At 51.2% G+C, this 22,038-nt stretch overlaps 3 protein-coding genes across 3 annotated transcripts in view; 1 reads left to right on the top strand and 2 right to left on the bottom strand.

The window, feature by feature from the left end:
* The window catches only part of SDHB (succinate dehydrogenase complex iron sulfur subunit B), a 689,037-nt gene that overhangs the window by 365,056 nt on the left and 301,943 nt on the right, over positions 1 to 22,038 (bottom strand). The window lies entirely within an intron of this gene.
* PADI2 (peptidyl arginine deiminase 2) overlaps positions 1 to 22,038 on the bottom strand; it is a 579,517-nt gene that overhangs the window by 316,797 nt on the left and 240,682 nt on the right. The gene's annotated exons all lie outside the window — the stretch shown is intronic.
* The window catches only part of PADI6 (peptidyl arginine deiminase 6), a 30,391-nt gene that overhangs the window by 862 nt on the left and 7,491 nt on the right, over positions 1 to 22,038 (top strand). Inside the window, exons 2-10 of the mRNA XM_050791139.1 lie at positions 12 to 189; positions 2,644 to 2,716; positions 6,795 to 6,862; positions 8,231 to 8,348; positions 9,464 to 9,589; positions 15,595 to 15,773; positions 15,994 to 16,097; positions 19,673 to 19,784; positions 21,914 to 22,021. Coding sequence (XP_050647096.1) covers positions 12 to 189; positions 2,644 to 2,716; positions 6,795 to 6,862; positions 8,231 to 8,348; positions 9,464 to 9,589; positions 15,595 to 15,773; positions 15,994 to 16,097; positions 19,673 to 19,784; positions 21,914 to 22,021 — 1,066 coding nt within the window. The remainder of the gene's footprint in view (positions 1 to 11; positions 190 to 2,643; positions 2,717 to 6,794; positions 6,863 to 8,230; positions 8,349 to 9,463; positions 9,590 to 15,594; positions 15,774 to 15,993; positions 16,098 to 19,672; positions 19,785 to 21,913; positions 22,022 to 22,038) is intronic.

The following is a 22,038-nucleotide window of genomic DNA, read 5'->3' as shown; positions in this document are numbered from 1 at the left end:
TGGCAAACCAGATGTGCCCCCCAGAAGTGCCAGTGCTTCACCATCCATGGCTCTGGGAGGGTCTTGATTGATGTGGCCAACACAGTGATTTCTGAGGAGGAGGACGCCACCATCTGGTGGCCCCTGTCTGATCCCACGTACGCCACAGTGAAGATGATATCACCCAGCCCTTCTGTGGATGCGGATAAGGTAAGCCTCAGGGGAAGAGGTGAGGGGCATCTTCCAGGGATGGGAGCTAACACAGCAACTGGGGCTCCCTCCTGGCTGCAGACATGACTTGAGCCTGTGAAACACGTTGTTTTGTATGTCTGAACTGATCCAGTGTCTGCAACAGACCAGTGGGGTGGGCACGCCATGACCCCATTTTACAGAGAAACGGAGGCACCTAGAGAAGGTGCCCTGCCAAGTCAGCAACGAGCAGAACTGGGATTCAAGCTGGGCGAGTTCGTCTCAGCCATGCGAGCCCCTGACGGTGATGCTGGGCTGGCTTCCGACCTAGCCGCGCCACAGTCTGGCTTCAAGGTGTTAGCAGCGTAACTCAGACAGGCTTTTGGTGAAGGCAGCTCTTCTGGATGTGGAGACTTGAAAGAGATGTAATAGCTAAGGCGTCCTAAATGCATGCTACATACCAGAGAGCTTGGATCATGTTCTGGGCTGTGGGCCTCTACCATGGCTTTATTTTTTTTTTTTTCATTTATTTTATTTTATTTATTTTTTTGAGAGTCTCACTCTCATTGTCCAGGCTGGATGCAATGGCACAATCTCGGCTCACTACAACCTCCGCTTCCCAGGTTCAAGCGATTCTTCTGCCTCAGCTTCCCGAGTAGCTGGGACTACAGGCGCCCACCACCACGCCGGGCTAATTTTGTATTTTTAGTAGAGACGGGGTTTCTTTCACTATGTTCGCCAGGCTGGTCTCGAACTCCTGACTTCAAGTGACCTACCTGCCTCCACCTCCCAAAGTGCTGGGATTACAGGCATGCGCCACTGCGCCTGGCCTACCATCACTTCACAATGAAGAAACTGAGGCACAGAGTGCCGTGTCTAAACCTAAGCAGCCTACCTAGAGTGGGATAGACCCAGGATTTGAGCTTAAGCCAAGCGTGTACTCTTGCCCCTGGGTAAGCTGTCTCCCTAACGGAGTGCCTACGGTGGGGAGGTTTCCCTCCACCTTGTACACAAGGTGGCAGCAGTGGTCTCCTGTGGTAGAAGCAGGTGGCTCATTCAGGGCAGGAGTGTTCCACTTTGGTTGCAGGTGAGAACCACAGGACCTGATAACATCAATACCCAGGCCACACCCCCTCTACCAATTAAAGTGGAACCTCAGGGCTAGGACCCTAGCCTCTGGTTTAAAGCTCTCCAGGTGCCCCCAATGCGGGGCTGGGGAGAACCATGATGGAGCAGTTCAGGACTGGGAGAGCTCTTCCTCCCTCCCGCTACACCCTGCAGGACCTACTGGAGATGTCTGCTGCAGAGGAGTAGGGTACACACCCACCTGCACTGTGTGCCCAGGGCAGGCAATTCCCCGAGAGGCAAGTAGTGGACTTAGATAGCAACTGAGCATCTCTGGCAGGGTGTGGTGGCTCATGCCTGTAATCCCAGCACTTTGGAAGGCTGAGATGGGCAGATCACCTGAGGTCGGGAGTTCGAGACCAGCCTGGCCAATATGGCAAAACCCTGTCTCTACTAAAAATACAAAAATTAGCCGGGTGTGGAGGCAGGTGCCTGTGATCTCAGGTTCTCAGGAGGCTGAGGCTGGAGAATCGCTTGAACCCAGGAGGTGGAGGTTGTAGTAAGCTGAGATTGTCCTACTGCATTCCAGCCTGGGCAACAAGAACAAAACTCCATTGCAAAGAAAGGTATCTTGGATAAGAACGGAGGCCACAATAGGTCCCAGTGGAACTCCAGACTACCTGAGAACCATTCTCTGCCCAGGGCTTGGCCTCCAGCACCCTCAGGAGTGGCCAACAAAGAACCTTGACCTTGGAGGACTAAAGCTTCTATTTAAGGACGGGGTGGATCTCTCACAATCTCTGGCCAATGGTTGGGTCTCTGGTTCATGACCAAGACCTTGTGGTCAGGGCCAGTGGCTGGAGTGCAGGTGTCTTTCTAAAAGCATAAAGTAGAGGCTGTGTGGGACACAGGAAAGACTGAATCCTAATGCTGCTTCCCCACCTGGGTGTCCTTAGCAGCTTAAGCCACCAGAGGCCTGTTTCCCCACTGTGCACCTTATGGAGTAGTGGATGGGACCTGGGAGGGTGGGGTTAGCAGGGAGAATGTATAGTGTGGTTTCAAACTTGGGCTCTAGAGCCAGGCAGCCTGGATCTTAAATCCCTTTGAGTGGTATGGGGTAAGTCCCTCGATCCCGCTGCCATCAGGGATACAGCTCTCACCTGGACAGGTGGTTGCAAGCCTGGCTCTCGACAAGGTTGGCGTTGGGGGTCATGGCAGGTTCTAAGTCCTCGGGGGACTGACTCAGCCCTAAGCGCAGGGCTGTGGTCCCTGTACCAGCTCATGGTGAGACTTCAGAAGCTGTAACACCAGACCAAGGTCACAGGCCTAGACTCAGCACATTGCCTGGGGCTCTGTTCCTGGTCCCTCCCCTTCAACACCGCCTGTGGGTTCGGAATGCTGTCTCCACAGGTCTCCATCACGTACTATGGGCCCAATGAGGATGCCCCCGTGGGCACAGCTCTGGTGTACCTCACTGGCATTGGTGAGTGTTGCTCCAACTGGGAGCCTGGGGCCCAGCCCACCGCTGGGGTGGGGGAAAGGGTGGGATTGCAAGAGGAGCCAAAAAGGATTCTCCCCATAACAAGATGCTTCCTGTGGGCCCCAGGAACTCCTGAACAAACTCCTAAATGGATTCATTTGAGATACCCACTCACACGCCCTCCTTGACGTTCAATCGCTGCTCCATCTTCATGCACTGCCGACCTAATTCTGAGAATAGAACAGCCAGAACTTCCGTGTCGCTGCCATCTACCCACCTACGCCTGTCTGGTGCCTACCTTCTTCCTTTGTTACAGTTGACGTGTCTGGTCCAAAGTTAATCTTTGCCTCACTAGATCCTTTCTTCTCATTCAAGAACATTCCTTTGTCAATTCTTACCAATGTAAGAAGCTGCCACCCTTCCCCGCTCTCTAGATCACCCCCATCAACTCAGGAACAAGCTCTATAACATCTACTTTTTCTTTTTCTTCTTTTTTTTTTTCTTCTTTTCTTTTCTTTTTTTTTTTTTTTTTTTTTTTTTTTTTTTTTTTTTTTGAGATGAAGTCTTATTGTCACTCAGGCTGGAGTACAGTGGCATGATCTTGGCTCACTGCAACTTCCACCTCCTAGGTTCAAGTGATTCTCCTACTTCACCGGCTGGGACTATAGGCGTATACCACCATTCCTGGCTAATTTTTATATTTTTAGTAGAGACAGATTTTTGCCATGTTGGCCAGGCTGGTCTCGAACTCCTGACCTCATGATCCACCTGCCTCGGTCTCTCCAAGTGCTGAGATTATCAGGTGTGAGCCACTGTGCCTGGCCACAACATCTCTTAAACCTGGTTCTTGGGTTTGTGGGTGTTTTTTTGTTTTTGTTTTTTGTTTTTAAAGATGGAGTCTAGCTCTGTTGCCCAGGTTGGAGTGCAGTGGTGCGATCTTGGCTCACTGCAACCTCTGCCTCCCAGGTCCACGCCATTCTCCTGCCTCAGCCTCCCAGAGTAGCTGGGACTACAGATGCCCGCCACCATGCCTGGCTAATTTTTTGTACTTTTAGTGGAGATAGGGTTTCACCATATTAACCAGGATGGGACTCGACCTTGTGATCCGCCCGCCTCAGCCTCCCAGAGTGCTGGGATTACAGGCGTGAGCCACTGCGCCCGGCCTATGTTGTCTTTTAAAGTCTGTTCTCCCACCTCTGTTCCTGAGGAGCCATCTGTGTCCTCAATTTCTCTAGAATCTTCTCAAATTAGACACCTACCACCAACGGAGTTCTTATAGCACTCTAACATCTACAACACTAAGTTTTTGGTTTGTGTGGGGTTTTTTTGGTTTTTTTTTTTTTTTTTTTTTTTTGGTCTTGTTGTTTTTGAGACGGAGTCTCACTGTGTAGCCTAAGCTGAACTGGAGTGAAGAGACACGATCATGGCTCATTGCAGCCTCAAATGATCCTCCCACCTCAGCCTCTCCAGTAATTTGGACCATAGGTGTTACATCACCATACCTGTTTAATTTTTTATACAGACATAGGTTTCCCTATGTTGCCCAGGCTCTTCCCACCTCAATCTCCAGAGTAGCTGGGACTACAGGCATGCACCACCAACCCCAGCTGATTTTCTTTTTTTGTTATTTTTGCCCCCATAGAGAGGGTTTTACCATATTGCCTAATGTGGTCTCGAACTCCTGACAAGTGATCCTCCCGCCTCAGCCTCCCAAAGTGCTGGAGTTACAGGCGTGAGCCACGTACCTTCTTAACACACTTGAACGCTTCAGGGATGTTCAACTTATTTTTCCTCCTGCCTGTTCCTTCTCAGAGCACTTTGGAGCTCTTCCTGGTCCTTTGTCCCCCTGCTTTCAATCAGTGAAGTGTCTCGAGCTCAGGAGGCTGGTCACATGGCTCTAATGTTACCTATGGACAGGCTGCTCCCACAAACCCGACTTGGATATTGCGTGACCAGCATGATCGCTTGGGTATCTGACAGATGTCTGAAATGCAAATGAATTCTCTACTCCTGAAAACCTGTTTTTCTAGTAGTCCCTCCATCACAGTAGCGGGTAGCTCCATCCTTCTAGTGTAAACCTTGGCATCACCTGACTCTTCTTACCCCACAGCAGTCTGAATCTTGTGAGTGTTACCTGATGTTTCGCCGGAATCCAGCAACTCATACTCCCAGTGTGCTCGCCCTGGCTCGAGCCCCCATCCTCTCACCTAGGTCACAGCCCAGACCTCCCAGTGGGGTTCATGCTGGCACCCTTGCCCTTCTGACTAGACCTCTAGCCTTGATCCAGCAGCCAGAGTGGCACATCTTTAAGTGGAATATTGGATAACTCCTTCCTACTGCTTCCATGTTGCTTGGATTAAAGCCAAAGTCACTGCCCACAAAACTACACAAGTAACCCTGGGCTGCCTCTGTCTTTACCACCTGCGAATCTTCCCCCTGCGTCATCCTCCTCATTCTGCTCTGGGTGCTGTTGGTTACACTGATCCTTGGCCTTGCCACCTTGGGCTTCCTATTTCCCCTAATGGGTCTTACCCTAGATGTTAACCCAGATTTTCTTGCCTCTTTCAGGTCTCTTTTCAAATGTTAACTAAGGCTTCCTTGATCATCTAAAACTGAAACACCCCACTCCATTCCTTCTCCCATATCCCTCAATGATTATTGCCATTAAACTGATATATCTGCTTGCCCCTCCCCTGGTGCACACATACGTGCTCATGTAAGCTCTAAAGAGACGAGGTCTCCGTCTTGCACGCTGCTAGATCCCTAGGACCTGGGGCAGCCAAGTTCGCAGTGGGCATCTGGTCCCTGAGCATCTGCTGGCCAGGTGCTGATGACGTAACAGGAAACAAGTCCCACATTTGTGGCCCTGATGTTCCAGTTAAGAATCAGGATGTCAAATAAGAGCTGTGAACAAAAGACCACACTAGAGCCACATGGTTGTCCCCTGTGTGGTGGAACGGATGGGAGCTGGTATGCTAAGGCGGCGGGGCAGTCCCTATGACAGTACCTGGGCAAAAACCTAGATCCTTAAGTGTGTTTTTGTTTTGTGTTGGGGGGAGGGGGGTTGTTTTTGGGTTTTTTGTTTTGTTTTGAGATGGAGCCTCACTCTGTCACCCAGGCTGGAGTGCAGTGGCATGATCTCTGCTCACTGCAATCTCCACTTCCCGGGTTCAAGCGATTCTCCTCCCTCAGCTTCCTGAGTAGCTGAAACTACAGGCACCGGCCACCATAGCTGGCTAATTTTTGTATTTTGGTAGAGACAAGGTTTTGCCGTGTTGGTCAGTCTGGTCTTGAACTCCTGATCTCAGGTGATCTGCCTGCGTTGGCCTCCCAAAGTGCTGGGGTTACAGGCATGAGCCACCGTGCCCAGCTAATCCTTAAGTTTTAAAGGGGCTTAGAATTGTCACGTATTGAAATTTTTTTTTCTTTTTTTAGACAGAATCTTGCTCTGTCACCCAGGCTGGAGTGCAGTGGCGTGATCTCAGTTCACTGCAACCTCCACCTCCCAAGCTCAAGTGACACTCCTGCCTCAGCCTCCCAAGAGGCTAGGACTACAGGTGCCCTCCACGATGCCCAGCTAATTTTTGTATCTTTGGTAGAGATGAGGTTTCACCATGTTGCCCAGGCTGGTCTCGAACTCCTGACCTCAAGTGATCTATTCACCTCAGCCTCCCAAAGCGTTGGGATTACAGGAGTGAGCCACTGTGCCCGGCCATATTAAGACTTTCCTATGTCTTGGAGCATAAAGTTGTCCAGAAGGCTAGAGAGGTAGACTTTGCAAGTAAGAATCACTTGAGTAGAGGCCGAAAGGCATGAGATGGCATGAGGACCATGATGGGCTTGTTTTGTGAGTTCCCGGGAAGTTTGGGGTAGACATGTGACTACTTGGACCTCTCTAGGCTTGCTGATATGAAGTGTGAAGCTGTCACCTTTGAGGATGCTTTCTGCTTCTAAACTGATAGCATGCCAGAAAGGCTGGATGCCCTGATGCCAGCCTTGGGCAGCCCCGCAGGAGATACCCTGTAACTTTGAGGTTCCATCTGGCAGGTCTAGGTGGCTGGGACACCCTTTTCTTTTTCAGAGGTCTCTCTAGAGGTAGACATCTACCGCAGTGGGCAAGTTGAGATGTCAAGTGACAAACAGGCTAAGGTGAGTCTGCCAGCAAAAGGGGGCGGGGAACGGACCCCTATAAGCCAAATCTGCCCACAGGCTCACTTGCTCTGACCTTCCTAGTATCTAGCCAAACTGCTGTAACATTGCTGATGGATTAGATATGGGGGGGGCGGGGAAAAATACTGTCATGGTACAAGTCAGAGCTGATTAAATTATTTTTCTTTTGTGAGGTTTTTGGGTTTTGTTGTTTTTTGTTTTTGATGGAATCTCCCTCTGTCACGCAGACTGGAGTACAGTGGCATGATCTTAGCTCACTGCAACCTCTGCCTCCCAGGTTCAAGCAATTCTTCTGCCTCAGCCTCTCAGTAGCTGGGGTTACAAGCGTGTGCTACCACACCTGGCTAACTTTTTTTTTTTTTTCCTTTTGAGACAGAGTCTCACTCTGTTGCCCAGGCTGGAGTGCAGTGGCACCATCTCGGCTCATTGCAAGCTCCGTCTCCCAGGTTCACGCCATTCTTTTTTTTTTTTTTTTTTTTTTTTAGACGGAGTCTCGCTCTGCCACCCAGGCTGGAGTACAGTGGCCGGATCTCAGCTCACTGCAAGCTCTGCCTCCCGGGTTCACGCCATTCTCCTGCCTCAGCCTCCCAAGTAGCTGGGACTACAGGCGCCCGCCACCTCGCCCGGCTAGTTTTTTGTATTTTTTAGTAGAGACGGGGTTTCACCGTGTCAGCCAGGATGGTCTCGATCTCCTGACCTCGTGATCCGCCCGTCTCGGCCTCCCAAAGTGCTGGGATTACAGGCTTGAGCCACCGCGCCCGGCCTAGGTTCACGCCATTCTGCCTCAGCCTCCCAAGTAGCTGGGACTACAGGTGCCTGCCACCACGCCTGGCTATTTTTTTTTTGTATTTTTAGTAAAGACGGGGTTTCACTGTTAGCCAGGATGGTCTCAAACTCCTGACCCCCAGTGGTCCGCCTGCCTCAGCCTCCCAAAGTACTGGGATCAGAACTGATTAAACCTCTACCTCACTAAAACAAAACTAGAATATCTGGCAACTCTAGGCACATGTCCTACCCTGGTTGTGGAGTCTCCTAGACGAGAAGATTAGCTGCTGCTGCCAGGTGGTACATCTCTTTTCCAGTTTGCCTCATTCCTGATTCTCTGACCCTGAAATATGAGGTAGGTAACTGGTAACCCCGAACCTAGCTTCTTTCCCTTCCTCTTAGCCTCCTTACCTGATGTTACCTTCCTGTGTCTACAGATTCTTGACCTCACTGGTCCTGTTCCATGGGTCCCTGTGACCCTGGAGAAAGGCTTAGCTGGGCCTTTCTGCTATGAGGTGGCATCCGAGAAGCAGAGGATTTACTTGGCTCCTTCCTGAGCCAACGTTCCTATCTCATTTGCAGAAAAAATGGATCTGGGGTCCCAGCGGTTGGGGTGCCATCCTGCTTGTGAATTGCAACCCTGCTGATGTGGGCCAGCAGCCTGAGGACAAGAAAACCAAGAAAGTGATCTTTTCAGAGGGTAGGACCTCAGACTGTCTCTGCCTTTCCTTCTGGGTCTCGGCATTTGCTGCCCTGCTTCTCAGCAAATATAGATTCCAGACTAATTTTCTCCACCCCCGCCCCCTCCCACCACCCCACACACCCTCTTCCCCAGTCCCCACACCTGGGCTGATTAAATCTTTTGTCCTGGGTTGTAGATGTGTAATCGGGAAGAGAGGTCACATGGTGCCATGCAAAGAGCACGTATGGTTACAAACTTATTTACTAGCTGTGAACTTGAGCACACTACCTTCCCTGATCTTGTTTCCCTATTTGTAAAACGGGGATGATACAGTTGCCCTCCCAAATGTATCAGTTGGCTGACAAGACTAAATGAAGACAATAGGGGTATATGCCCTGCTTTCTAAAAAGCCTCTCGTAGTCTGGGCCAGGAACTTTGGACTGTCTTGGGGAAAAATTGTCTTGGGGCCGGGTGCAGTGGCTCACGCTGTAATCCCAGCACTTTGGGAGGCCGAGGCGGGCGGATCACGGGGTCAGGAGATCGAGACCATCCTGGCTAATACAGTGAAACCCCGTCTCCACTAAAAATACAAAAAATTAGCCAGGCGTGGCGGCGGGCGCCTGTAGTCCCAGCTAGTTGGGAGGCTGAGGCAGGAGAATGGCGTGAACCTGGGAGGCTAAGCGGGCAGTGAACCGAGATTGCGCCAGTGCACTCCAGCCTAGATGACAGAGCCAAGACTCCATCTCAAAAACAAAAAAAAAATTTTGTCTTGGATCCTGACTTGTGGTTGGGACCAGGGTTCTGGGTCTTAGCTATAGAATGGAATGTCTTGGTTCCTACTGAGGCTGGAGGTGAACCCTCACTGAACTGATCGAGGTAGGCCCTGTTCTGTTTGTGGGGACCATAGGGTAAATGCCATCCTCCCTCAAAAGGAGGCCCTGGGGTTTGCAGCTTGCCTGTAACCACCCAGAACAAGCAGTGAAGTGGTGATGCTTCAGGCCTGGGCCCTAGCGAAAGGCAGGGGGTCCTTGGTGCTCTGTTCAAACTCCCGGCCCTTCTCTACTGCTCCTCCCTCCACCCCCAGAGTGCTGGCCTCCAGACATTCCTTAACCTTTGCTTTGTCTTTTGCCCAGAAATAAAGAATCTGTCCCAGATGACACTGAGTGTCCAAGGCCCCAGCTGTATCTTAAAGAAATATCGGCTAGTCCTCCATACCTCCAAGGAAGAGTCGAAGAAGGCAAGAGTCTACTGGCCCCAAAGTGAGTGTTCTTGTGCCAGCTCCAGCTTTGCCTGCTCTCGACGTGCCAGGCAAGTTGTGCCCACACCTCCTCCCAGCAAGGTCCCCGGCAGAAGCCTGCTGGAGACCTAGAGCTGCAGATGAGAGGCTACCGTGGCTGTACTTGTGTTTCTAGGATTCTCTGGCTGCCACCTTCACCATAGGCTAAGTCTGTACACATGGGTGAGTTATTGCACCCCTAAGCCACTTTCTCCACTTGTAAAATGGGGGTAGCTGTGCCTTCCCTGCAGGCTGGAAGAGGAGAGAGACATATTAGCTGAAACAGTAGCTATTGCCTTACACAGATTAGATCACAGCTCCCAGTGACTCTTCTCAGGAGAATCCATCTTCACTCTAAACCAAGATCCACTATGTTAAATTCCCAGAAATCCGAGGCTAAAACCTAGAGTGGCAGCCATGGTAGCACCTGCATCCCAGCCACCATGCCGTCCAGCACCCATCTTCAGCCCTCCTCTCGCTGGGAGGCAGGTAGCACACCCTATTCTATAGATGGAGGACTGGTTAGGAGGTAGACATGCCCAACTCCAGCAAGAGCCTTGTGAGTCTTTTGACTTTCCTGAACTGACTCGGTACTTAGCGTACCTCTAAATCTCTCGATGACAGCTAGCTCTCTGCTTCTGGAGGGACGTGCCAGCATGCTTTTTGGGGTTTTGTTTTGTTTTTCTTCTTTGAGACAGGGTCTAGCCCAGTCACCCAGGCTGGAGTGCAGTAGTGTGATGACAGCTCACTGTAGACTTAGCTTCCTGGACTCGAGCAGTCTTCCCACCTAAGCCTCCCAAGTAGCTGGTATGACAGGTGTGTGCCACCACAACTGGCAATTCATTTTTCTTGTAGAGATGGGGTCTCACTTTGCCCAGACTGGTTTCAAACTCCTGGATGCAAACAATCCTCCTGCCTTGGCCTCCCAAAGTGCTGGGATTACAGGTGCGAGCTACTGCACCCGGCCCAACCTGCTACCTTCTCTTATAAACCATGCTTAGCTTCAGCTGGGCAATGCAGAGAGCCCTGTGGTCTATACTGTGCCCATTGTCAGAGGGCACCATCTCTGTTGCCAGCATTGGAGAGTATTTCTGCCACTTCCTGGCCTGCACTCTGGGGCCTTGGCTTCATCTTCTACTCCATCTCTTTGGCAGACCATAGGTCACAGCTGGATTTCAAAGTAGCCTGGGATTAGCCAGGAAAGGTAGCCCAGCTTGGACGTGGCCATCTTACATGTGAGCTGGAGTGAGCCTAAGAAACCAGAGGTCTGGGTCTAGTTCAGGCCACAAGGGCTACTCTGGCCCTGGGAAGCCTACCAATGCTGAAGTAGGTGGATTAGGCCAGGCAGGTCTTGGAGTCCGACAGTTCATGTAGCCTGCTAAGGATGCCATACATCATCATGTGGATCATAGAGAACTACTGGTTTCTTTGACAAAGCATATTCAGGCTGGGCGTGGTGGCTCATGCCTGTAATCCCAACACTTTGGGAGGCCGAGGCAGACAGATCACCTGAGGTCAGGAGTTCAAGAACAGCCTGGACAACATGGAGTAACCCTGTCTCTACTAAAAATACAAAAATTAGCTGGGCGTGGTAGCGGGCATGCCCACCAGCTACTCGGGAGGCTGAGGCAGGAGAATTGCTGGAACCCAAAAGGCAGAGGTGTTGTAGTCAGCCCGAGATCACGCTACTGGACTCCAGCCTGAGTGAGACTCAAAAGAATAATTTAAAAAAATTATTCAATAATCTAGGGGCTGGGCACGGGGCTCATGCCTATAATCCCAACACTTCGGGAGGCCAAGGCGGGCAGATCACCTGAGGTCAGGAGTTCGAGACCAGCCCGGCCAACATGGCAGAACCCCATCTCTACTAAAAACTACAAAAATTAGCTGGGCATTGTGGTGTATGCCTGTAATCCCAGCTACTCAGGAGGCCAAGGTAGGAGTGAACCCAGGAGGCAGAGGCTACAATGAGCCAACATTGCACCACTGCACTCCAGGCTGGGTGACAGAGTACAACTCTGTCTCAAAAAAACAAAACAAAAAACAAAAAAGCTTATTCGACAATCTAGGGTAGGGCGACACAGCATGTTATGTTTTAACAGGTCCTCCAGGTGACTCTGAAACATGCTAAAGTTTGAACCACAAAAAGAGCAAAAGAGTCTGAAAAGTTTGCAGAGGAATAGAAAGCCAGAATACAGGGTTCTAGAAACAGGCTGGGTGTGGTGGCTCACACCTGTAATCCCAGCACTTTGGGAGACCAAGGCAGGAGGATTACTTGGGCACAGGAATTCAAGACCAGCCTTGGCAACACAGTGAGACCCTGTGTCTCTAAGATAAAAGATTATTTTTATAAAGAACCCTGGCCAGGTGTGATGGCTCATGCCTGTAATCTCAGCACTTTGAGAGGCCAAGACTGGTATATCACTTGAGGTAAGGAGTTTGAGACCAGCCTGGCCAACATGGTAAACCATCTGCTAAAAATACCAAAATTAGCTGGGTGTGGTGGCGCTAGCTTATAATCCTAGCTACTCTTGTAATCCTAGCTACTTGGGAGACTGAGTGGGGAGGATCATGTGAACCCAGAGGCATAGGCTGCAGTGAGCTGACATTGCACCACTGCACTCCAGCCTGGGCGAAGTAAGGCCGTGGCCAACCCTGGCAAACGCTGTTGATAGACTAAGATGCCTAAGTCACAATCCTCAGAATGGCAGTCATTAGTGACTGATAAGAGCGGTGAAAAGTCAGGTTGAAATGGGTAGGCACAGTAAATCTAGGCCATGGAAAGAATCCTCGGTAAAGGGAGACTTGTGGTAATTATGGGGGGCTGGCACGCAGTCGAGCGTGTCTGAAGCTGGTAGTACATGGGCAGATGTGTAGCTGGAACTGATCCAACAGGGATGGGGAAATGGATCCTAGGGGAAGATCTGAGAAGTTTGCAGAGGGATAGAAAGCCAGAAGACAAGGTTCTAAACAGGCTGGGCGTGGTGGCTCACACCTGTAATCCCAGCACTTTGGGAGGCCAAGGCAGAAGGATCGCCTTTAGGACTATGGAATACAGGCAGGTCTGTGGACAGGAATGAGACAATAGTGTTTGAGTAGTGTTGGTGGCTTGCCTTGAGGTCTGGTCATAGCCTGAAATGAAGCCTTTGGGTGTGATAGTTTTCTCCAGCTCCTCAGGTGCAAGAATGAGCTTTAAAGACCTGGTGTGACCAGAATGGAGGTTTTCCAGGAAAACAAACTAGAAAAGGGTTTGGGAGTAGAGTGGACAGTGTGCATAAGAGAGGATGTAGTGATGGGTTTTTGAGCTCTGAGAAGGGTCAAAGGGAAGTGAGGATGAAGGGTGGGGATCGGTAGGAAGATCTGGGACTGAGACTGAGGACTCGCTGGGGTGGGAGCATAGGTGAGTTAAACAGATCGGAAGGCACTGAGTCTGCCTTGGAGGTGGCATCTAGTCTGTGGTATGACCATTGTAATAGATGTCTAAGGTGGTACAGAACCCGGGTTCATTGAAATAAGGTTGAAGAGAGATCAAAATGTCTGAATGTTCTAGTCCATTGTCAGATACCAGTGACACAACAGCAGTGGAGACAAGTAGTGCTAGAACAATCCACGAAGGATGGAGAGGATGACATCATCCCCAAAAGAAAGGGGTAGCTGGCGTTATCTGATAGTCAGCACTTCATAGGAACTGGGATTCTTGAGGAATAGAGAAATGGCCTGGAAGTGCCAGTGAAGAACCAAGAAGGGTACCTACCTTCCTGTAGGTCCAGCAGTACATAGCAGGTAGGAAAAAGCTCAGCTCGAATCATCAGTATTGGCTCTGTGCCCTGAGGATCCAGCTCTGGAAGAATAAACCATGTTACCTGCTCTCAGAGCCTGCTACGACAGATGAACAGATAGCCAAGGACCCAGCAGAAGCTGGAGGGAGCCCTTTAAGATGCCCCCAGTGTGGGTAGGGAGAGTTTGAGGTAGCTAAGGCCTCCTGGGCAGCTCTGTGAGGACTGAGGGCAGGAAGGGCCTTCCAGGCAGAGGCAATTGTGCGTGCCTGGGTCGCAGGGCTTCTGGCCTCCCTCATGCTTCTTTTTAATGGGGACAACAAATGCCTGCCTTGAAGGGTCCTGAGGATGTGAGGCCACGAGCCTGAAACACCTACCAGAGCTACTAGCAAGGATAGTAAGCCCACAGCGAAATGTTAGCTATGCTTCAGCTTCACAACAAACTAGCTATCAGAAGGTCCCCCAGAGGGTCAACCACAGGACAGCCAGCCAGTAGCGGCTTGTGGCACACAGACAGTGACCCTCTCACCCTTACTGCCTGGTGGTGAATCACCCTTGGGTGGAATGGCCACAGGGAGCCCAGGTCCCCGGAACAGGAGCAGGCCCTAGGTGTGTAGAAGTTCGTGGGCTGGGTGCCGTGGGCCGGCCGATGCTATAGCAGGTCAAGAGGGCTGTGTCTGCACTAGGAAGCTGCAGGGGTTCCTGGGATTGCCTTGTCTGGTCTTGCCCCATGAGGCCTGGCTCAGGGTTGGTGAAGCCTCTAGGTAGATGAGAAGCAGGAAACCAGCACAGGAATGGTCCTGGTGGGCCCAGTTCCCTCATAGCCAGCAGCAGGACTGAGGCTGGGCCGGTAAGCAGCATCCCCAGGGCCTCCAAGGAGGAGCTGCAGGAGAACTGCAGAGTCCATCGGGAGGGCTGCTGGGGCCCGGACCCAGGACAGCGCCTGACCGGCGGCAGCCATGGCCACAGCTGCAGCCATCTGCTGGCACGTTGGAGGAGCTAGAGATGGAGGCAGCTGGCAGTGCTGTGCAGAAGGTCTGAGGATGCTACAGTTCCTGGATCTCTTGGGGTTCTGGTGGCCAAGGTAAATCTAGCTTAGGATTCCCTGAAAATAAGTCACCTGGAATCTTAAGCAGAAACAGCCATCATCAGGCCTACAGCTGCCACATTGGGAACAGATAAAGAGGACAGGCCAGGAAAGAGGGAGTTCTAGTGACCCAGGTGGGGGAGAAGCTTGGGTCAGGGTAATTTCTGGCCTAGAAAATGGACAGACTTGGGCTGGGTGCAGTGGCTTATGTCTGTAATCCTAGCACTTCGGGAGGCTGAGGCAGGTGGATTGCCTGAGCTCAGGAGTTGGAGATCGGCCTGGGCAACGTGGTATAACCCCATCTCTACTAAAAATACAAAAAACTAGCCGGGCATGGTGGTGCACACCTATAGTCACCTACTCAGGAGGCTGAGGCACAAGAATCGCTCGAACCCAGGAGATGGAGGTTGAAGTGAGCCGAGATAGTGCCGCTGCACTCTAGCCTGCTCAACAGAGCAGGACTCCATCTCAAAAACAAAAAAACAAAAAACAAAAACCTTAGGATCTAGTTAGCCAATGACAACTACCACGTGTGGTCAACCTCCTTCTGATCTCTTCTGTGCATGGTTTTGTATTGAATGACCTAAAACTAGGAGACAGTCTTAACATGTATAATCATAAGAACACTTGGTTTCCTCAGAAACCTTGATGGAGGCATAATCCATTCAATAAATGTTTCTCACTGACCTTTCTAGCATCGGTAAGTGTCTGATCTTTTTCAGATGAGGCTGCTGAGCCCAGCCTGGGAGAGTTTCTCACCTTTAGGACTTTACGATATTATCACAGGAGTTGGATTCATGGCTCAAAATACAGAACCACTTACCCTGAAGCTTCATACCAGGCAGGAGCCTTGAGAAGGCATCACCTGAGCTCCAACTCCTGGTGTGTGATAGGTCTTCAAGGAACATTGGTAGAGAACTGGCCGTTGCTTGTATCCAGACATCTGGTTGTCTACCAAGCCCTGAATGCTAGAAACAGGGACAGCCAAGCCAGTTCAGCTCCAGCCCTCCTGGAATTCACAGCCTTGCCTCTGATACGAGGAATGAGCTGGTACCTTGACCATCAAATGTGGTGACTGACATCAGGTTACTTCAGTGGCTGGTCCATCCCTTCTTTCTCTCCTAGAAGACAACTCCAGTACCTTTGAGTTGGTGCTGGGGCCTGGCCAGCACGCCTATACCTTGGCCCTCCTTGGGAACCACTTGAAAGAGACCTTCTACGTTGAAGCTATAGCGTTCCCGTCTGCCGAATTCTCGGGCCTCATCTCCTACTCTGCGTCCCTGGTGGAGGAGTCTCAAGACCCGGTATGTCCCCACAATAGATGGGTCCTTGGACTAGGATGCTCCGGTGGGGGAAAAAAGGCATCTCCCACAGTTGGGCAGAGCTCGAGGTTTGCTGGGGGAGAGCTGCAGAAGGCAGGTGGGGCCCAGCTGGGGGCCGGGCTGAATGGCCAGAACCCTGGGGGTTGGAGGGGAGGGAGTAAATGTGGAAGCAGGTTGCTAACAGGGCCTCGTCTGGTTGCAGTCAATTCCAGAGACTCTGCTGTATAAAGACACGGTGGTGTTCCGGGTGGCTCCCTGCGTCTTCGTTCCCTGCACTCAGGTGCCTCTGGAGGTTTACCTGTGCAGGTGAGAGACCCTCAGGCTGACTGTGCCAGGTGGTTCTCATAACTGGCACCCTCTTTCTGTATGAGGGTGGGGTGGGTAAAGATCATTGGGACCTCTCACCAGGAGAGTTGAAACACTTCTGTCTGAGCTGTCTGGATCTGCCCGGATCTGCCCCAAGACAGTCCAATACAGGCCTGAATATTCCCAAAGCTGGGCATGGAACAGTGAATGAGACAGTCCCCCAGTTATGTTAGGATCAAACGGCACGGTTTTAAACGGTACCAAGTGCTCTAAAGCAGGGTGAAGAATGGAGAGGTCAGGATGAGAACCTGTCCCAGGGATGATGAGACTCCTATGGAACCAGAGAACAGGTGTGAGCCCAGGAAGGGGAGGTGTGGGGATGGGTGAAAGGAGCCAGAGACCTGTGGGCCCTGAGTGTTAGGATGAGGTATCTGGGGCCATACGTATTCTAAATACAGTGGTGAAAGCTTTGTCACCTGGATACCTGCAGAAAGATGGTACTGCTCACCCACTGCCACTTACAGGCCCTGGTTCGTTTCAGTCTTGTTATATATACTTTCCCCTGGGGTGGCTGCCTCCTCTGTGGAGGCTGGGTACACACATCCTCGGTCTAGGCCTGGGCCCTAGGAGGGAGAAAGAGCCAAGATTTGGGCGCTGCAACCTATTGTTGCTGCTAGTGGTCTGGAAGTCTCCTCAACCGCCTCACGTGCCAAAAGCCTGAACACGCACGGGGCCACGTCCGGCTTCAGGGAATCCAGGCACAGTCTCTAGCCATGTAGCCACATGCCTAGGGAGAAAAGGAGAAAGGATCCTGAAGGCAGAACAGTGGGAAGCCAAGGGTTCTGTCTGCATGATCACTCTGGCCACGTGGAAAGTCAGGTACAAGTAAAAGGCAAGAGACCAGTCTAGACACAGCATGGCTCAAGCCCGGGTGGCAGGAGCAGCCATTAGAGTTGGGAGTGGTTTGCAGGCAAGACATCCCCGCCCCACTCGTTCCACACCAGCCGCCTCTAGATTACTTCCACCACGTTGCCCTTTATTGCAAATTCCTTATGTGAAGGCTGTCTTTTTTTGTTTTTTTAAGTAGGAGGCAAAGGATAATGCTGACGGAACACTCTAGCAGGGGTGGGAAACACTAATAGGAAACGGTAGCCAGTGTGGTGGCTCACACCTATAATCCCAGCACTTTGGAAGGCTGAGGCAGGAGGATCACCTGAGGGTCAGAAGTTCAAGACCAGCCTGGCCAACATGGTGAAACCCAGTCTCCACTAAAAATAGAAAAATTAGCCAGATGTGGTACATGCCTGTAATCCCAGCCACTCAGTGAGGCTGAGGCAGGAGAATCGCTTGAACCCAGGAGGCAGAGGTTGCAGTGAGCTGAAATAGCCCCACTGCACTGCAGCCTGGGAAACAAGAGCAAAACTCATAAAAATAAAAAATAAAAATTGCCGGGTATGGTGGTTCATGCCTGTAATCCCAGCCCTTTGGGAAGCTGAGGCAGGCAGATCACCTGAGGTCAAGAGTTCAAGACCAGCCTGGCCAACATGGTAACACCCCATCTCTATTAAAAGTACAAAAACAATTAGCCAGGCATGATGGTGCACCCCAGTAATCCCAGCTGCTCGGAAGGCTGAGGCAGGAGAATCTCTTGAACCCAGAAGGTGGAGGTTGCAGTGAGCCGAGATTATACCCCTGTACTCCAGCCTGGGTGACAGTAAGATTCCATCTCAAAAAAAAAAAAAAAAAAAACGACTTCTTCCCCTCTTCCAGGCTCAGTGGGTGTAGAAGCCAGACAGACAGCTCTTCCAGGGGAGGGCTGCTGGGGAGTGTGGTCCTCAGAGGAATACCGGGTTTCAGGATGAGAAGGTAAAATCTCAGCAGGTCTGATGGAATTCTGATGGCAGATACAGAAGACATAAAGCAGAGATTTGGTATCTCGAGTATTTGAAGACAGGGGTTTCTCATTCACAGAGGGTATCTACTTGTTCAAGGAAACCCAAGTCTTCCATACAGCGTGGTATTCAGGCACGGTTTGACCCAGTAGAGCTGCATATGACCTACAAGGCTGGGTCTGCACTCCCTTCCCCCAATAAGCCTCAGACTGTTCTAGACCTTGTCAGGCTGGTAGCTCCCTGTGGCTTTGCATAGACCCAAGAAATAGGTTCTTTGGAGCAGTAGCATACATACTATGCATGTGCTATGCCAGCAGTTACATTGCTGTATTCTATTAGTAGCAACATGAGCTTTGGACCTGAAGCTGGACTACAGTCCCAATTTCGATATTTCCCCATACTAGGGCCTTGCTGACCTCCAACTTTTGAGGACCCATTTGTTTCAGATAAGTGTTTTGTTTTTTTGTTTTTATTTTTTATTTTTGAGATGGAGTCTCGCTCTGTTGCCCAGACTGGAGTGCAGTGGTATGATCTTGACTCACTGCGGCCTCCGCCTCCCGGGTTCCAGCAATTCTCCTGCCTCAGCCTCCCAAGTAGCTGGGATTACAGGCATGTGACACCACACCCAGCTAATTTCTGTATTTCTGGTAGAGATGGGGTTTCACCATGTTGGCCAGGCTGGTCTCAAACTCCCAATCTCAGGTGATCCGCCCGCCTCGGCCTCCCAAACTGCTAGGATTACAGACAGGCATGAGCCACCACACACGGCCAGATGAGTGGTCTTAACATCAGCTTCACACACTGCTGTTTCCCTTCAAGGAAGGGATGTCCACAGTAGATCTGTGAGCCTGATGCTGTGCACGATGCCTTGAAGATCCCAGGCTCAAGACCCATCCCATGCCACACATACAAAAATGACAACCTTCTTGGTCATCTCAAGGGTGGGGTACCCAGCTTCATGGCTTCTCAGGACAAAAATACAGCCCCCTTGGGTAGACAGTCAACTAATACCTTTGGATAGGCTGAGGCAGGAGAGCCCGGGGGAGTCCCCAGATTCCCTGGGATAGAAGGGTACTTGCAGGCTGGGCACAGTGACTCACACCTATAATCTCAGGACTTTGGGAGGCCGAGGTGGGTGGATCACCTGAGGTCAGGAGTTTGAGACCGGCCTGGCCAACGTGGTGAAACCCCATCTCCACTAGAAATATAAAAATTAGCCAGGCATGGTGGCGGGGGCCTATAGTCCCAGCTACTGGGCGGCAGAAAGGAGGCACTGAGGCAGGAGATTTGCTTGAATCCGGAAGGCAGAGGTTGCAGTGAGTCAGATCCTGCCACTGTACTCCAGCCTGGGTGACAGAACGAGACTGTCTCAAAAAAGGAAGCGTACTTGCAGAATCTGACCGAAGGGTATAAACAGAGCAGGCCTTGGCTACCAGGAAAGGGGCTGCCACTGGTACTTCCCAACCTGGCTCTGGGCAAAGCTGAGTAGCATTGGACAAGATGGGCTCAGCTTCTGGCTTGTGCCAAGGTCAGGGGATGGCTGCTCTGTTGACCTCACGGGCAGGGATGTAACCTCTCCTGGTGAGAAGGAGGTGTTCTCCCTCTCCTGGCACAGGGAGGTCATAACTTTACAGTAAGGGAGCTGTGAAAGTCTTGCCAGAACTGGCTTCTCTCCCACGGCAGAGAGCTGCAGCTGCAGGGTTTTGTGGACGCAGTGACGGAGCTGAGTGAGAAGAGCAACAGCCAGGTGGCATCTGTCTATGAGGACCCCAACCGCCTGGGCAGGTGGCTCCAGGTAACACCTCACCTGGGAAACCCCTGTGGGGGAGGGAGGGGTGAGGAGACTCAGCATTTGCCACCTAAGAGGAATTTCACAGACTTCTGGTTAACCTTAAAGACCGAAGCCTTGGTAGAGGTGGTGCTGTTCTTAGGACTTCAGTGGAGGCTCAGATGAGGATTTGCCTGAGTCATGTCCACTAAGGAATAGAGTTTAGAGTCTAACCTCCTTCCCATTCCAGAATGGACATGTGTTCAAGACCACAGAACCCTAACCCCCAGGCCTCAGAAGGCTCTGACACCTTTGGCTAAGGCTGTGAGAGCTGGGCCACTGCCCTGGGGTCCCACCTGACTCTGGCACAGCACCAAATCTAAAGCCCCGGTCAGCCTTCAGTTCTAGAGCTCTGTCCTCTGCAGATGAGTGATCGTCACGTGCTAGGCGCACTATCCTGAGCACCAGAGATAAATCGGAACATATGCTGTCCCATGTTAGCAAGGATAGAACTTTTAGGTGCTATGAAATTTGGAGAATGAGATACCGTGAGTCATTAGACCAAATGAGGCAGTTCAAGAATAGTCGGGAACATCTGCAAATGAAACTTAAGGAAACAAGGAGCTGGCCACGCAGAGACTGGGGTAGGAGTGGCCAGGATTAAAAGTAGGAGTCCCGGCCGGGCGCGGTGGCTCAAGCCTGTAATCCCAGCACTTTGGGAGGCCGAGACGGGCGGATCATGAGGTCAGGAGATCGAGACCATCCTGGCTAACACGGTGAAACCCCGTCTCTACTAAAAATACAAGAAAATTAGCCGGGTGAGGTGGCGGGCGCCTGTAGTCCCAGCTACTTGGGAGGCTGAGGCAGGAGAATGGCGTGAACCCGGGAGGCGGAGCTTGCAGTGAGCCGAGATCCGGCCACTGCACTCCAGCCTGGGGCACAGAGCGAGACTCCGCGTCAAAAAAAAAAAAAAGGAGTCCCTGGCCGGGTGTGGTGGCTCACGCCTGTAATCCCAACACTTTGGGAGGCTGAGGCAGGTAGATCACTTGAGGTCAGGAGTTTAAAAACAGCATGGAAAACATGGCAAAATACCGTCTCTACTAAAAATACAAAAATCAGCCGAACGTGGTGGCGGGCGCCTGTAGTCGCACCTACTCGGGTCACTGAGGCAGGAGAATCGCTTGAACCCAGGAGGCAGAGGTTGCAGTACGCCCAGATCACACCACTGGCACTCCAGCCTGGATGACAGACTGTCTCAAAAAAAAAAAAAAAGTGGGGGTATGCTTGGAGGTCTTGAAGAGGGCTGGTGCAGCCAATCACAGTGAACCAAGGTGAGAGGCAGGGTTACCACCTGGTTAAGGTACCTTTTCAGCTAAAGGCAGACAAGAGACACTCAAAGCATGAATCAGGAATGAAAGGTTACAGTTTAGGTTTTCAAAAGACCCCTCTGGCTAAGATATAGGGAACAAATCTTAAGAGTGGGCAAGAATAGAAGGGAAACTAGAAGGTGTTGCAGTGGGCATAGGGTGGAGACACAGTGGTTTCCTGAGTGGCACCAGCGCAGAGTTGACTCAGAATGTAAGCCAGTAAGGCTTGCTAATGGATTCTTTATAGAAGAAGAAAGGAAGAATCTGGATGCTCAAGTCTTTGTCGCCCAAGCTAGAGTGCAGTGGCACGATCTCAGCTCCACTGCAGCCTCTATCTCCTTCTACCTCCTCTGAGTAGCTGGGATTACAGGCATGAGCCACCATGCCTGGCTAACTTTTTGGGGTTTTTTCTGTTGTTTTTTGTTTTTTTTGGGGTTTTTTTTTTTTTTTTTTTTTTTTTTTTTTTTTTTAGTAGATGGGGGTCTCACCATGTTGCCCAGGCTGGTCTTGAATTCCTCGGCTCAAGTGATCCACTCACTTTGGCCTCCCAAAGTGCTGGGATTACAGGCATGAGCTACCGTGCCCAGCCATGGATGTTCAAGTCTTAAACCTGAAGAGTAGGGGAGAGAGGGATCAGAGAGCCTTCAAGAAAGGGCAATATCTGAGCTGGGTGTTGAGGGTTGAGCACGAGTTGGCAGGAAGGAAGGGGATTCTTACCGTACCTTTTCCCTAAATGGGACCCAGGGAGATGTGTGACTGGCAAACGATCTGTCTTCCTCTCCATTCCAGGATGAGATGGCCTTCTGCTACACCCAGGCTCCCCACAAGACAACATCCTTGATCCTCGACACGCCTCAGGCCACCGATCTTGATGAGTTCCCCATGAAGTACTCATTGGTGTGGAACTTGGTTTG

The sequence above is a fragment of the Macaca thibetana genome, chromosome 1, assembly GCF_024542745.1.
Source record: "Macaca thibetana thibetana isolate TM-01 chromosome 1, ASM2454274v1, whole genome shotgun sequence".
Classification (NCBI taxonomy): Eukaryota; Metazoa; Chordata; class Mammalia; order Primates; family Cercopithecidae; genus Macaca; species Macaca thibetana.
This window is presented reverse-complemented; position numbering and strand designations above follow the sequence as displayed.